The sequence below is a fragment of the Pygocentrus nattereri genome, chromosome 3 (assembly GCF_015220715.1).
Source record: "Pygocentrus nattereri isolate fPygNat1 chromosome 3, fPygNat1.pri, whole genome shotgun sequence".
In the NCBI taxonomy this organism is placed as follows: domain Eukaryota; kingdom Metazoa; phylum Chordata; class Actinopteri; order Characiformes; family Serrasalmidae; genus Pygocentrus; species Pygocentrus nattereri.
Window position 1 is genome coordinate 37,663,889 of NC_051213.1, and position 15,014 is coordinate 37,678,902.

Genomic DNA, 15,014 nt, shown 5'->3' on the forward strand with positions numbered 1-15,014 from the left:
AGGGTTGCGTCAGGAAGCAAAAACTATCATGTTGATCACAAATATGATTGCCATACAGGATCGGTTGAGCCCCGGGTTAACAACGACCGCCTCCGGTGCTGTTGACCAGCAGGGTGTTGGTGGAAATTGGATGACTGTAGGTCGAAGACCATCAGAGAGGAGAGGAGGAAAGTGGGTTAGAAGGCAGCAAGAGAGAAGGAAAGGCAGGAGTGTGGAGGTTAGATTAGGGTCTCTGAACATAGGGACAATGACTGGTAAAGGCAGAGAGCTTGCAGACATGATGGAGAGAAGGAAGGTAGATAATCTGTGTGTCCAGGAGACCAGATGGAAAGGAAGCAAGGCCAGGAACATTGGAGGTGGATTCAAACCTGTATTCAGAAGAAGAAGGCAGCTAAGAAAAAGTGGGATAACCACAGAGATGAAGGAAGTAGGAAGGAGTACTGTGAGGCTAGTCGCATAGCGAAAAGAATGGTGGCAAATGCAAAGGCTCAGGCCTATGATGAGCTGTATGAGAGGCTGGACAGTAAAGAAGGAATAAAGGACTTGTATCGTTTGGATAAACAGAGAGAGCTGGAAAGGATGTACAGCATGTTAGGGTGACAAAGGATAGAGAGGGAAATGTACTAGTGAGTGAACAGAGAGTGTTGAGTAGACAGAAGGAGTACTTTGAAGAACTAATGAATGAGGAAAACGAAAGAGAGAGGAGGACAACGGGGGGAGAAATAGTGGATCAGGAAGTGCAGAAAATTATTAAGGTGGAAGTGAGGGCAGCTTTAAAAAGGATGAAGAATGGAAAGGCAGTTGGTCCAGATGACATACATGTGGAGGTATGGAGATGTTTAGGAGAGAAGGCAGTGGACTTTTTAATCAGGTTGTTTAACAAAATCCTGGAGAGTGAGAGAATGCCTGATGAGTGGAGAAGCAGTGTACTGGTCCCCATTTTTAAGAACAAGGGTGATGTGCAGAGCTGCAGTAACTACAGAGGTATAAAATTGATGAGCCACACAATGAAGGTATGGGAAAGAATTGTTGAAGCAAGGCTAAGGCGAGAGGTTCAGATCAGTGAGCAGCAGTTGGGTTTCATGCCCAAAAAGAGTACCACAGATGCAATTTTTGCGTTGAGAGTGTTGGTAGAGAAGTACAGAGAAGGTCAGAAGGAGCTACATTGTGTCTTTGTGGATCTAGAGAAGGCATATGATAGGGTGCCAAGACAGGAACTGTGGTACTGTATGAGGAAGTCAGGTGTAGCTGAAAAGTATGTTAGGGTGGTGCAGGACTGTATGAGGATAGTGAGACAGTGGTGAGGTGTGCAGTTGGAGTGACAAATGGTTTCAAGGTGAAGGTAGGCTTACATCAGGGATCAGCTTTGAGCCCCTTCTTGTTTGCAATGGTGATGGAAAGGTTGACAGATGAGGTCAGGCAGGAGGCTCCATGGACCATGATGTTTGCAGATGACATTGTAATCTGTGATGAGAGTAGAGAGCATGTGGAAGAGAATCTGGAGAGGTGGAGGTTTGCACTGGAGAGGAGAGGAATGAAGGTCAGTAGAGATAAGACGGAATACATGTGTGTGAATGAGAGAGAGGCAGGTGGAAAGGTGAAGTAGAAGTTGTAAAGGTGGATGACTTCAAATATCTTGGGTCAACCATCCAGAGCAATGGACAGTGTAGAAAAGAGGTGAAGAAGAGGGTGCAGGCAGGATGGAGTGGGTGGAGACGGGTGTCAGGGCTGATGTGTGACAGAAGGATAGCAGCAGGAGTGAAAGGGAAGGTTTACAAGACAGTAGTGCGTCCTGCTATGATGTATGGTTTGGAGACTGTGGCTCTGTCTAAAAGACAGGAGGCTGAGCTGGAGGTGGCGGAGATGAAGATGCTGAGATTTTCGTTGGGAGTGACAAGGATGGACAAGATTAGAAATGAGCAGATCAGAGGGACAGTGAAGGTGGAGCAGTTTGGAGATAAAGCCAGAGAGGCCAGGTTGAGATGGTTTGGACATGTGTTGAGGAGGAATAGTGGATATATTGGTCAAAGAATGTTGGAGATGGAGCTGCCGGGTAGAAGGAGAAGAGGTAGACCTCAGAGAAGGTTTATGGATGTAGTGAAGGTGGACATGGAGATGGTTGGTGTAAAAGTAGAGGAGGCAGTGGATAGGGCAAGATGGAGGCAGATGACCCGCTGTGGCGACCCCTAAAGGGAGCAGCCAAAAGAAGATGAAGAAGCAAGGCCAGATATGCTGAGCGAGCTTTTGTGAGAGCATTTCTATACTCTATAAGGCTGTCCTTCCAGGCAGAGTGGAACACTTCCAACTTGGTTTGTCGCCATTTCCGCTCTAGTTTCCGAGCTGTTTGTTTTAAGGTACCATGGGGCGAGCTTTAAACACTTCAGATGTCTGGTTCCTATCACTGCTACTGTGCACAATTCTGACTCAGTATGTTTTTCTAGAATGGAGCATTTCATATCAAACCATTCTGAATGATTTAAGAATTTAATTTTGCAGAAATTTTTAAAAAGCAGTGAAGCTGCTGATCAGGCTGCTGGAGTTTACCAAGAAGTCAGGACCGAAACCTGTGGTCTTCTAGCTGTATACTTATAATCAGTTGTATACCTCTATCTTAATAACTGTTTTAAAAACAAAAGCAAACCAAAGCTTGTTATGTATTATGGTATTTATGTTTTGGTATTTATATTTTGTTATTGTTTTAGTGTTGCGCTGTCAAAAACACATAATGCTGAGATAGTTTTGAACACTTGTCATGGTTGATGCAGTACTGTATAATGTAAAAGTAAGTTTTATATTACATACTTGAACATTTCTTATATGTGGGACATAGTAATTGTGCTTGGTGAGGAAACCTATTAGATTGTTGAACTTGTCTGTAATTTTCACATATGGTATTTTTTCACAAGCACAGTTTCTGCTTTGTGATCACTGGATAGATTTCTTATCATTATTTGGCAAAAATTTGAATTACACACTTTAAATCTGCACAATACCACTTTTTTTTTATAAATCATACAGTTGTTTGCAAAGGTTTGAACATCCCTTGTTGTCACGATCGGCCACTCCCAGTCCTGTCCATGTGTTTGTGTTGTGTTTTAGTCTAGCTCCTTGTTACACTTGTCAAACTGCATAGTTGATTTTCTAAATGAAAATCAGTTAACTTTTACATACAACTGTATGAGTTGTTATATATGAGTTATTAAGATCTCATTCAAACCTAAAGTGGATAAAACAGCCACCCACCAAAACACATGATGTGTGAAATAACAGTCAAAATTTAATAAAAAAACAGCAAAAAACACAAACAACAAGAAGTCCCCTCCTCTATTCCAAACACATCTATGAATGGAATTAGATTGATCAAAATAATTTTAAAAAACACAAATCAAGGAAATTGATGGAACTCAGTATGCTTAGTTGGTCCTCCCTTTATTTTTATTATCTTTGTCAACTCTGATTTCTGCATGATTAAATAAGGTAAAAGACCTTGAAATAGTCAATACTATTACAAAAAAACAGTATTGACTACTTGTTGTTGTCACTGATGCTGAACTGATGCTAGAAATCAGTTGCTGATTTTTCAAAAGATATCAAAAGAAAAAAAATGGAAATTTCAAAAAACTAAATTTACAATGACATATCCTCAGATGAAAAGTGTTTTTACAACCCCGTTTCCAAAGAAGTTGGGACACTCTGCAAAATGTAAATAAAAACAGAATCCAATGATGTACAAATCATTTAAACCGTACATTTAATTTGAAATAGTATAAAGATGACATATCGACTTTTGCAACTGAGAATTTTTTTGTTTTGAGACATATATGCACATTCTGAATTTGATGCCAGCAACACTTTTTAAAAAGCTGGGATGTGGGCATGTTTACCACTGTGCTACATCCCCTCTTCTTTTAACAACACTCTGTAAGCGTTTGAAACTGAGGAGACCAACTGCTGTAGTTTTGAAAGTGAAATGTTTAATAATGTGCCCAATGTTTCAATGGGTGACAGACCTGGACTGCCGCAGTTAGCATGCTTAATCTAGTGGATATAAGCTTGCATTACTTGTTAGCCACATTAGCCTTGTAGTGCCGATGCAAAACTGAAGAAGAAAACTTCAGTTCCCAAACCTGTTTCCACGGATTAAATACATTTGGTTTGAGGGGTAAACTGGGGAATTTTGATATTTTTGATCTTATTAGAAAACCTGCGGCAACATCTCAAAACCGCATTCCATTGCCGTTCTCCAACAAACGTGATACAACTTGAGCAGATATAAAAATTAAATGCTCAGTTCTGACACTCAGTACGAAGTTACTGGCTATAATCCATGTCCACTTCATTCCTCTCCTCATCATGCTCCCTCACTCTTAATTCTACTTGTACCTCTTCTTGCCTTAAAGTCATCACACCATTAACCAAGCTGGGATTTTCCTCCAGTTCTAAAGTCTCACTTTCGGAATGTGTGCCCTCACTTTTCTGAATTTCTTCATTAATTTCCCTCTGCACTCTTGCGTCTGCTTGGGTTCCTTGTGCCAATGTTTCTACACTATTCTCGTTTCCTAGACCAACCACTATGTGCCTCGCCTGTTCTGGTTCCATCCTCTGTTCTTGAACTTCAAGTATTTCATTTGAAGACTCTTCCTCAATTGGACTCATTCGATCTTCCTGCATCTTCTCTCTGACACTGGTCTCCTCTCTGTCTGGCTCTCTCTCTCTTTCGCCGCCTGTCTCCAGTTCCTTCTCTCTATCTGTGCCCTGCATTTGTTTGGTAAAGACTCTGTGCACCTCGGCAGTTATATTCCTAAAGTAAGCCTGTACGTCAGGCAGGATGATTTTCAGCAGGCGTGTTTCCGCTTCGATCCTCGAAACAACCTCATATTTCTCTTGGATCTGCTCCACCTCGTGCTTGTGCTTCTCCTCAACTGCATTTCTCTGTTTGTCTATCTCCTTTGTCAGCCTTTCTATCTCTCCCTCACCCTCCCTCTGCCTCTCTAAAGCTTCTTTCAGGTACACTTCCAGCTCACCTCTTTCCTCATCAGTTGCCACATGCTCATATGCTTCCTGAAGGTCAGCGATGTACTTCGCTAAAGTCACAATCTTTCCGTGCTCCTCCTCGATCTGTCCTTTTATCATCAGAACATAATTGAAGAACTCTTTTTCAAGAGCTTCAGTGCTCTCCTCCTCTTCTCTAGATCTCCTCTCCTCCCTTTTCGTGTGGATCCATCTCTCTATGTCCTCCAGCTGGTCTTTTGGGTCCTGGTACATTTCTCTCAGCATTTCCTCACTCTTTTCCACAAGTTCTGAGACGACAGGCGCTTGAGGTGCATTTGCTGTGCCAGGGCCTGCTTCATTCACTGCAAATAATCAGACACTAGCAGTCACAAGATGAAAAGACATTCCCAAAACCTCAGTCAGGGTTCAACGATCTTATCCACAAATGGCTGCAGGTTTTCATTTCATTGGAACAGAAACACATTGATTTGTTTAGTCAGTTGGTCTCAGTCTTCAAACAGCTGATTAGTTATATGAGTTGGGCTCCTGCTTGATTGGAATGAAAACCTGCAGCCACACTGGCCCTGTGGAAAAGACTGGTGAAGTGTAAATAATATGCCTTAAGCTTCTTTAATCTTGAATATGGACTTGAAGCAGTGATTCAATACTATGGCAAGAAACAGAACATATATTCCACTGTCCACTTCTACCTATACTTGCCCTCACTGATCACTTTGTGAGCTCCACCAGCCTTATCAGTCCACACTATAGGTGTACAACTACAAACTGAAGACCAATTGATTCACAGTTTGTCAGCCACCCTCTACCCTATTCACCATTGGTCAGTTTCACACTAAAGGATTGCTGATGACCAGACATTATTTGGGTTTTATGATATAATAGTGGTAAATCTGAAAATAAAACAAGATTTCTTTGGGTACTATTTTGCATAACAACATCCTACGTCCAATCTTATCTGGAAAGGGCAGACAGGTTTTTATTTATTTAAAAAAAGAGAACATCTGATTCCACTCATTTGATCAGACCCAGTCTTCAAACAACTGATCAAATGTGCTCCTGCAGCCACACTGGCTCTTTGCGGATAGGATTGGACACCCTCGCTCTGCAGAATGAATGGATTGATTGACAAACTTGATCTTGACATTAGCATGCAACAATGTCTCAGACATGAGACAACATATTCATAACCATTTAGTGTAATAATCTTTTAGATTTTAGATCTTTTAGAGCAGGGGTGTCCAATCTTATCCGCAAAGAGCCAGCGTGGCTGCACATTTTCACTCCAAACAAAGCAGGAGATCACCTGACAAAGACTAAGACCAATTTATTAAACAAGTAGGCTCAGGTGTAGGCTCAGGATAGGATTGGACACCCTCGCTCTGCAGAATGAATGGATTGATTGACAAACTTGATCTTGACATTAGCATGCAACAATGTCTCAGACATGAGACAACATATTCATAACCATTTAGTGTAATAATCTTTTAGATTTTAGATCTTTTAGAGCAGGGGTGTCCAATCTTATCCGCAAAGAGCCAGCGTGGCTGCACATTTTCACTCCAAACAAAGCAGGAGATCACCTGACAAAGACTAAGACCAATTTATTAAACAAGTAGGCTCAGGTGTGCTTCAGCTTGTTTGGAGTGAAAATGTGCAGCCACACTGGCTCTTAGTGGTAAGATTGGAAACCCCTGCTTTAGAGGCATTAAACACTCAGCCGTCTGGTTCCTATCACCACCACCACTGTGAACTCAATAAACTTCACTAGAGAAAAGCATTTCACACCAAATCACTCTGACTGACTTTTATTTTTTTTACGTCTTAACCATGTAATAATAAACAGGTTTTCTTCACACCTCATTTTAAAAAAATCCATTTAAAAATAAAGGTGCCAAAAAGGGCTCATTGGAGAACCATTATTGTAAAACATTTTTAAAGACAATCTTTACATAATATAAATATTGTAGGAAGATCCCTTAAAATGGTACAGAACCCTTCACATCATGTGAAGGTTCTTTACACTTTCAGAACATTGGTCACCCTGGTCCTGAAGAGCTTGCTTCCTACAGAGTATAGTTTCAACCACAATGTGCCACACCTTCTCCAGCTAATTAACCTCTTCCCAAGTCCCTGATTGGCTGGATTAGACATGGGAAGTAAACTACATAGGAAGGCAGCTCTGCAGGACCAGGGTTGAAGACTACTGGTTTAGAAGGTTCTTCACCTTTACAGATCTCTTTTTCATACATGGTTCTTTTGGGAAGCAAGAGGTTCTGTTACTCAGAGAACAATATGTGGCACTTTTTAAGTGCAAGAGTGGCCCAGTGAGAAAGTGACCACTGATCAATAGCTAGAGCAGAGGTGCACAACTTTGTAATTCTTCTGTTCAGACTTGCTAAACCTGGCAATTAACAGATGAGTTAAATCATCTGAATGGGAAAGCCACTGAAGTGTGGTGGACACCGTCCATCCAGGACCAGAGTTATGCGCCCCTAGGCCAGAGGATGGCTGACATAAATTGTCCATCCACATATGAACTACAGTCTCTAACTGTACACTAACAAGGTGGAGCTATAAGACAGGCCTTTGATTTATAAAACTGTATATCTGGGAAGTTATGCTGTAAAATGAGTTCACCTGTTTGCAGCAGTTGTTCTCTTTCTTCTTGTTGTTTCTTTTCCTCCTCCAGTTCCCTCTCTTTTTCCTGCAGTGTGACTGTGAGCACCTGTACAGCTCTTGTTCTTGCTTGTAGTTCTTCTAGCATTACTTTGCTCTGGTTGTCCTTCTCTTGTATCTTTAGTCCCAGTTTCTCCAATTCTTCTTTACAGGCCTCCAGCTCGCCGGCCATGTTCTTCAAGCTGGCCTCTCCAGCATTTGATACTTTCCTCATGTTGTCAAGATCTGTTTCTCTGTCTTGTAGAAGACTTGTCATCCTCCTCAACTTGTCTGTTGCACTTTCCAACTCCTTAATCTTATCTTGAAGCTCTTTGTCCTTTTTCTGCAGTAATTTCTTCATCTCTTCACATTACATTAAGAAAAACAAAAGGTATTTCATCAAAACATCCCTGCATTGCAAATGTCTATCTATGCTCATCTTTAGTGTACATTTTATATACAATGCTATAAAAAAGTATTTTGTCTATGAATGCACATTTCTAGATCTTCAAACAAAATGTAACAATTAGACAAGACAGCCTTATCAAACACATAGCATCCAACATGTAAATCACCCACGTGAAAAAGCAATTTTCACTTCTTTAGTTGTAATAACTGCAACCAGATCTCCTCTAATTTGCTACCAGGGTTTCATGATTTCATTCTGCTTTGCAGAACTCCTTTCATTTAGATATACTGGTATGTTTTTTAGTATGAACTGCTTGTTTGGGGTCCTGCCACAGCTTACCTAATGCATTCAAGTCAGGACTTCGACTAGACCATTCCAAAACATACATTTTGTTTCTTTTCAGCCTTTCCAATGCAGGTATGTAATGTTTTGAATCTTTTACATGTTGTTTAAAGATCTAAAAGCATTCACTGTAATGAACATCCAGTACAAAAGTCACAGAAAAGTTAAATTAACTTAGCTTAAAATGCTTAATCTGCATTTTTAATGTTATTGTTTTGTAATTTGTACTTTATATATGTTTTCTGTGTTTTTACTGGAATTTCCATTCTCACTTGAAACAAAAGACAAATTCCATGTATGTTTCAAGGGTTATTTAGCAAAATGCTTTCTAGACCAATTTCAAGATGGTTTTTGTAATAATTGGGGAAAATTAGGGGGGAAAATTGGGTAATTGGGGAAAAACAATCTGTGCTAAGTGATAACTTTAATTAAAATTGGGCTTTACATTATACATCAGCTATTACTGTTTTCAAAAACTTCAAAAATTATATTTAAAGTTGTTACAAATGCATATACAAAACTGAGGAACAGAACTTGTTGTTTTGCACTTTGCAAAGATCCTGTGGCCAGACACATAAAACCTTTCCTAAGAAAAAACTATTTAAGGCAAACAGTAACATGTTCATATTGTTTCATTATCTTATTTTCTTAGGTAAGCTGTATGTTATTTGTCATGTAGACTGTTTAAATAACACTACATTTTATAGCTTAAAGTAAACAAGATGAAATACATTTTAAGGACAGCAAAAGTTAAAATCAAGCCAAATGCTCCAAAGGTTTTAGCAATTAAGAGCTAGAAGTGATGCTGAAGAAAAGAGCCAACAGAAAAATTCTACTTGGTCTGTTTTAACAAACATATTTTGTGAAACTTCTTAGATATTACAGTTTTAGAGGCTGACCTTATGGATGGTCACTTGTGAAAGGTTGTTGTAAGATTAAGAAAATAATTGAGAATATTTTTCCCAAGAATAAGACATACTCTTAGAATTGTCCTTAAAATGGCGCTTATATTTAATTTTGTTCTGGTGAACAGAAATGGGTGGGGCTAACCTGCTTAAGGCAAAATATTGCTGTAGTTGTAAATATGCTTATTTCATAACAAAAAACAGAATTCAATGCAGGCTTGGTTTCCATATGTGGACTGTATGGACTGGTACATTTTTGGGATATTAGCAATGTTTCATACTGCAAAAAAGTAAGGAAAATTCAGTTTTCTATAATATGGGCCATTAAGAGAAAAGTTTATTTTTTGAAGGATAACAATATTTTTAAGAATATGATGTAAAACATATTTAAGAAGACTACATTTTTTTCTAGCCTCTGATTCTCACTACTCTTCACTGATCTCAGCAGAGTCACTTAGTCTCACCAGAGTTTGATCAGCCACATTTAATAAAGAACTAACTGAGTCAGACAGATTAATTGCTCTCTCACCGAGTGAATGGACAGATTCCTCCATATCCAGGCTGTCCTGTTCTGCAATCTTCAGTCCCGCTGCAGATCCACATGCAGAAAAAAAAGTTATTAGCTTGAATTCCAGGCAAGAGAAACTGCCTGGACATGTTGAAACCTTTCCCATTTTGGGATGAAGGCAACAAGCTTCAAATTCAGTTCAGTCACTTTCTTCTTACTACAGAGGCAACACACTGACATATTTAATGCTTTTGTTCATGTGTTTTTTTTCCCTAGTGAACACAAATGATGGGTGCGGACTACTTACAATTACTCAGTCCCATTTACTCAAGTACAATTGATTGATTTGTAATTTCCTGATGATTTTCACAGAGTTCTTTTTCTTCTACTTAGGTATATTTGTGAGGTAAGTGATCTTTTACTCAGATCCATTTTAGTCATTGACATATTTGGGCGCTCCTGGTCAAATTCAATGTCTTCTAAGTGAAAATAAGTTAACACATCCTCACATTCCAATCCTCCACACATTTGTGCACATTTTAGTACACAATTAATTAATTTGCTGAAACAGAGGGGGTGGGGATACAAATTGAGGCCTATACACACACACACACACATATATATATATATATATATATATATATATATATATATATATATATATTACTGGTTATTGTTTCTGTCCAAATCTGTTGTTTTCTGACATTCAAACTATTGTTTATATACAGTAAGTCACAATTAATAAGGTTACTCACATCTGTCAGGTGAAACTATTTCCGTCCCTGGACAAAAACAGAACACAGAGTATAAATACAATTATACATTTCATACAAATACATTATACAGACAATGTTGACAAACATTACATCTCCATAGTGCATACATCAAGACATTAAAGAACAAAATTCATATTTAAAGCAGTTAAACAGCACATATTTCACACTTTCTTGTGTTTTCTTTTAACCCCACTGAGGTTCACTCAAATCCATGTTTTCCTGTGGGTTCATCTTGTACAAAATATATCCTGTGAATATCTTTCAATTGCACACCAAATATATTTTGCTTACATTCTTCTTTGTTGATAGCAAATGGGCAGTGCTAAGCTTAAGTAGTGCGTATGTAAGCAGAATCCTCAACCAATCACAAGCATACATGTCAGTTGAACCCTAACAGAAATGTGGAGGTGGGTGGTGGAAAACCTGTGGAATTTGTTAAAAATGCCCACCTGCCCCTTCCCCAATCATGTGCCCTGAACTATTTGCTTTCATGATGTAGGTCCTAAATAAATGCAATTCCCTTCATGGACATCCAGCAGTAAAGTGAATTTGAACCTGGATAATGCTTTTAGTGAGTGATGACAGTGTGCAACACGGTCTCCGTGTGTAGAACCCTTTTCACTCATTTCTCCTTGATCAGTGACCTAGTAAGCGGGAGCTGCAAACTGAGGGATTTCAATCATGTGTCCTCATTAGAACATTAGAACAATGTCCAGACAGTTCTCAGATTGGCGATAAGTGGTCTTTTGTTCTATTTCTATCTTGTTTTTTTCATTCAAACTCTGCTGGATGTTTAATACAACATTCAATTTTAATATGTTACAAATAATTTCCTGCGATGGACTGGCGACCTGTCCAGGGTGTATCCTGCCTTCCGCCCGAAGACTGCTGGGATAGGCTCCAGCACCCCCCCGCGACCCTGACGGAGAAGCTGCTTAGAAAATGGATGGATGGATGGATGGACAAATAATTTCATAATTTACACTGTGATCGCTGTGACTTTAAACCTTGTGGTTGGTTTAATGTACAACTGCATTCAGAATTACTTTTTACATGACCATTTTACAACCAGTATATTCCTTAGATTTAAATAGGCAGTGTTTGTTACTCTGACTTTAAGATTGATATAAGTAAACAGTCCCTGTTCTGCCTGGCAGTCCTGTATTTGGTGTCTTGTTAAAAAAAAGTTGTCCAGGCTGAAATGCGCAGTAACAACGCTCCTTATGACTTGAACATGAATGGGCGGCCACATATAAATATGTTCATGGTTATGTCGACAGGCAAAACTGGCTGTTGTAACAGCATAGTTTACAAATGGTCTAAAAGTGGTATGTTTTAACTTTAACAATGTTTCAAAACTGGACAATTTAGTTTCCCATGACAATCTGTTTAATGACTAAATTAAAGACAGCCACAAACAGAAGACATAGAGACCTACACTCACCTGCCATGTATAAATGTATTGTCTTCTCCACCCTGTTTTCCTTGTTTTCTCCAGTGATGACCTGACAGCTGTAGATTCCTGTGTCCGCCTGTCCGACGTCTCTCAGCAGCAGAGAAACATTTCCTATCTGCAGTTCTTCATTGAACAGACTCAGTCTGCCCTCGTAGCCTCTCCCCACCGTCACCTGCCCGTTCCTATACAGGTAAATGCATTCTATGCCCCTGAACCACCTGATCTCCATGCCAACCGCGCTGGTCTCCGGGGAAAGGTGAGAGGTCAGCGTGACATCATCACTGGGGTAGGCGAACACCCGGTTGTAGCGGCACACTAAGATAAACATCTGTGGACGAGGAAAGAGTTACCACACATGTAATGGCATGACTGTGCACATGCAAATATATACATGCATGCAAGCACATAACAACCAGCTGCAGTATCTCAGCCACATTCACATATTCATATTCATCAACCACAAGCTGTTCATTTTCAGGTGTTAATTCTGGGGAGATTGGATAGAAGATAATCCACCTGTATAAGGAAGTGGACAGCTGCTGAAAAAACAGGTGTTTTTCAGCACTCTGTGTCTGAAAGGATGGAAATAGACAAAAAATTTCATAATTTGGAAATCAAACAGATAAGCTGCTGGTGTTCTCTGCACAATGGATTGGCTAATCCAGAGTCCCGATCTCAACATCACTGAAATTGTTTGGGAGTGCTTGGGGTGAAAATGCAACCAACTTCTAAAACCACACTTTGGGGGTGGGGAAAAATATTCCTGTAAATTTCTTTGTAAAACTGAAAACAAGTCTCCTGAAAAGAATGGAAGCTGTAATAAAGGCAAAAAGTAAACACACTCAATACTGAAAAGTTCAATGTTATATTTAGTTCCTGAGGCTTCTGTGTAATTTATTAATAAATATGAGTTTTCTGCTTTTTTATGAAATTGGATTTTCTCTTAAATGTGTAGTACTGTGCAAATGCACTAAAATTCATTTTAAAAAGTTCATCTGGGCAGTACAAATTTAGTTAAAATATAAATAATATTAATACCATAAGGAGACATTTTATGTATTTCAATGTGCTTGTTTAACCCTTTCCAGATCTCTTTCTGTGGCAGCCTCATATTAGTGGATGGTGAGCTGTGCTCACAATGCAGTCTAAGGTAGTCGTTGGTGTCAGTTCAGCTACAGAACCTAATCTTCTCAGTTATCACGCTGCACCACTGCCTAAACATGTCGCCAACAGCGCAGCTTTCAGAGACAACTGTGTCACGATGTTGGTAATCTGAAAAGTCTGATTGATAAAAAGAAACAGTTTAAACTTCTAACATGTGAAAATGCTTGTATTCATTTCTCCTGCCCTGGACAGGCCACCTACAAACGATCTGCACAGTCCAGGTAAATCCTGGACAGGTGTGAACCCTGATAACTTGTGACTATCTTCCAACACCTGTTTTGGCCAATCAGAGCTTCATTATGTTTAATCAATGGATGGAACTGATCAAATCAATGTAATGGCTGGGAGCCAAAGTTTGCTCTTCAAAATAGCTCACAAAATAGCTCAACTACAAAAAATGTGGTTCTTCAAGGGTTCTTTAGTAAAGAAAATGGTTCCATATAGAACCATAAACACTCAAAGAACCATTTGTTTGATTAAAGGGTTCTTTGTATCATGAAAGTGTTCTTCATGTTGATGGAGAATCTGTTGTATATGGTTCAAGATATAACCTTCTTGTAAAGGGTTCTATATAGCATCAAAAAGGGTTCTTCTACTATTACGATGTCAAGCTTGTAACAATAGCAGAAACATTTTTGGTGCTATATAGAACCCTTTTCAAAAAGGTTCTACCATCTAAAGTACATTAATTCATTTAAAGAACCTTTCACAATTAATCTTGCAAAGGGTTCTTTGGGTGATCATGGTTCTATATGGAACCATTGTCTTTACTAAAGAACTCTTGAAGAACCATCTTTTTAATGTGTACATTAAATCATGTGTTAGGAAAAGATGGTTCTTAGGAAAAGATGGTTCTTCAAGGGTTATTTAGTAAAGACAATGGACCTATATATAACCATGAACACTGAACAAACCATTTGCATGTTTAAAGGGTTCTTTACATGGTGAAATGGTTCTTCAGATTGACAGAAAATGTGCTACATATGATTCTGTATAGAACCTGTTTGAAATGCACCAAAAAGAGTTCTTTTACTGTAACAATTTTAAGAGTATACTTTTTTAAAAAGAACAAATTCTTGTTACTTTTTTGCTGCATCTGCTGAGCTTAAACAATGTGCACTGGCATCTTAGAACTTCGCACACCAGCTTTTTTAAAACTTAATGGCTGTTAATTGATGTATACAGGTTATAACTAAGGAGCATGTACTTTTAAGCTATGAAAAACCCTTGCAAAGAGAACAAGGCGGTTCTAAAATGCACTGTGATAGTAAATGAGTGCTGTTCATGTTTAACATGCGTACACTAAAAACTGATGAATGAATGAAAATATACCATGAGCAATTCATGGCAGTGGCGTAAGCGAAAGAAAAAGCACTCTGCAGTTCTGCAATTCACTAGCAGATACACCAGGACCTTTGGACTACACCACATTCATGCACAGCAGCCTCTCCCACACCTGAGGAATGCTTATACACAATTAATAATTATATATGATCAACTATGAAACAAGTGACTTGAGCAGAGGATTCTGTCCTTACCTTGTCTTCACTGTCTTCCCTGTCTTCCCTTCTTCCTGCATAACAGTGTGTTCACCAACTCACCAGAACTCTCACACACTCACACCCACACAGGGACACACCCCTTTATCTCAGATCAGCTAGAGACGTCAAGGGAAAAGGAAAACATATACTGAAGTGCAAAGCTTGCACTTGATCTGCTGCAGGCGACAGGACTAAAGCTGCCAAAACACAATCAATCTTTCACCTCCCCTTGTCCACACAATCAT

At 39.2% G+C, this 15,014-nt stretch overlaps 1 protein-coding gene across 1 annotated transcript; it reads right to left on the reverse strand.

Moving 5' to 3' along the window:
- Positions 1-3,257: 3,257 nt before the first annotated feature.
- LOC108429164 (trichohyalin) lies at positions 3,258-14,841 on the reverse strand. Its single transcript, XM_017700712.2, has 6 exons — positions 14,767-14,841; positions 12,053-12,392; positions 10,588-10,614; positions 9,854-9,913; positions 7,651-8,031; positions 3,258-5,354 (listed from the first exon to the last, which is right to left on the reverse strand). Exons 2-6 carry the CDS (start codon positions 12,390-12,392, stop codon positions 4,312-4,314), a joined length of 1,851 nt encoding a protein of 616 aa, XP_017556201.2. The 5' UTR covers positions 14,767-14,841; the 3' UTR covers positions 3,258-4,311.
- Between the last annotated feature and the right edge of the window lie 173 nt (positions 14,842-15,014).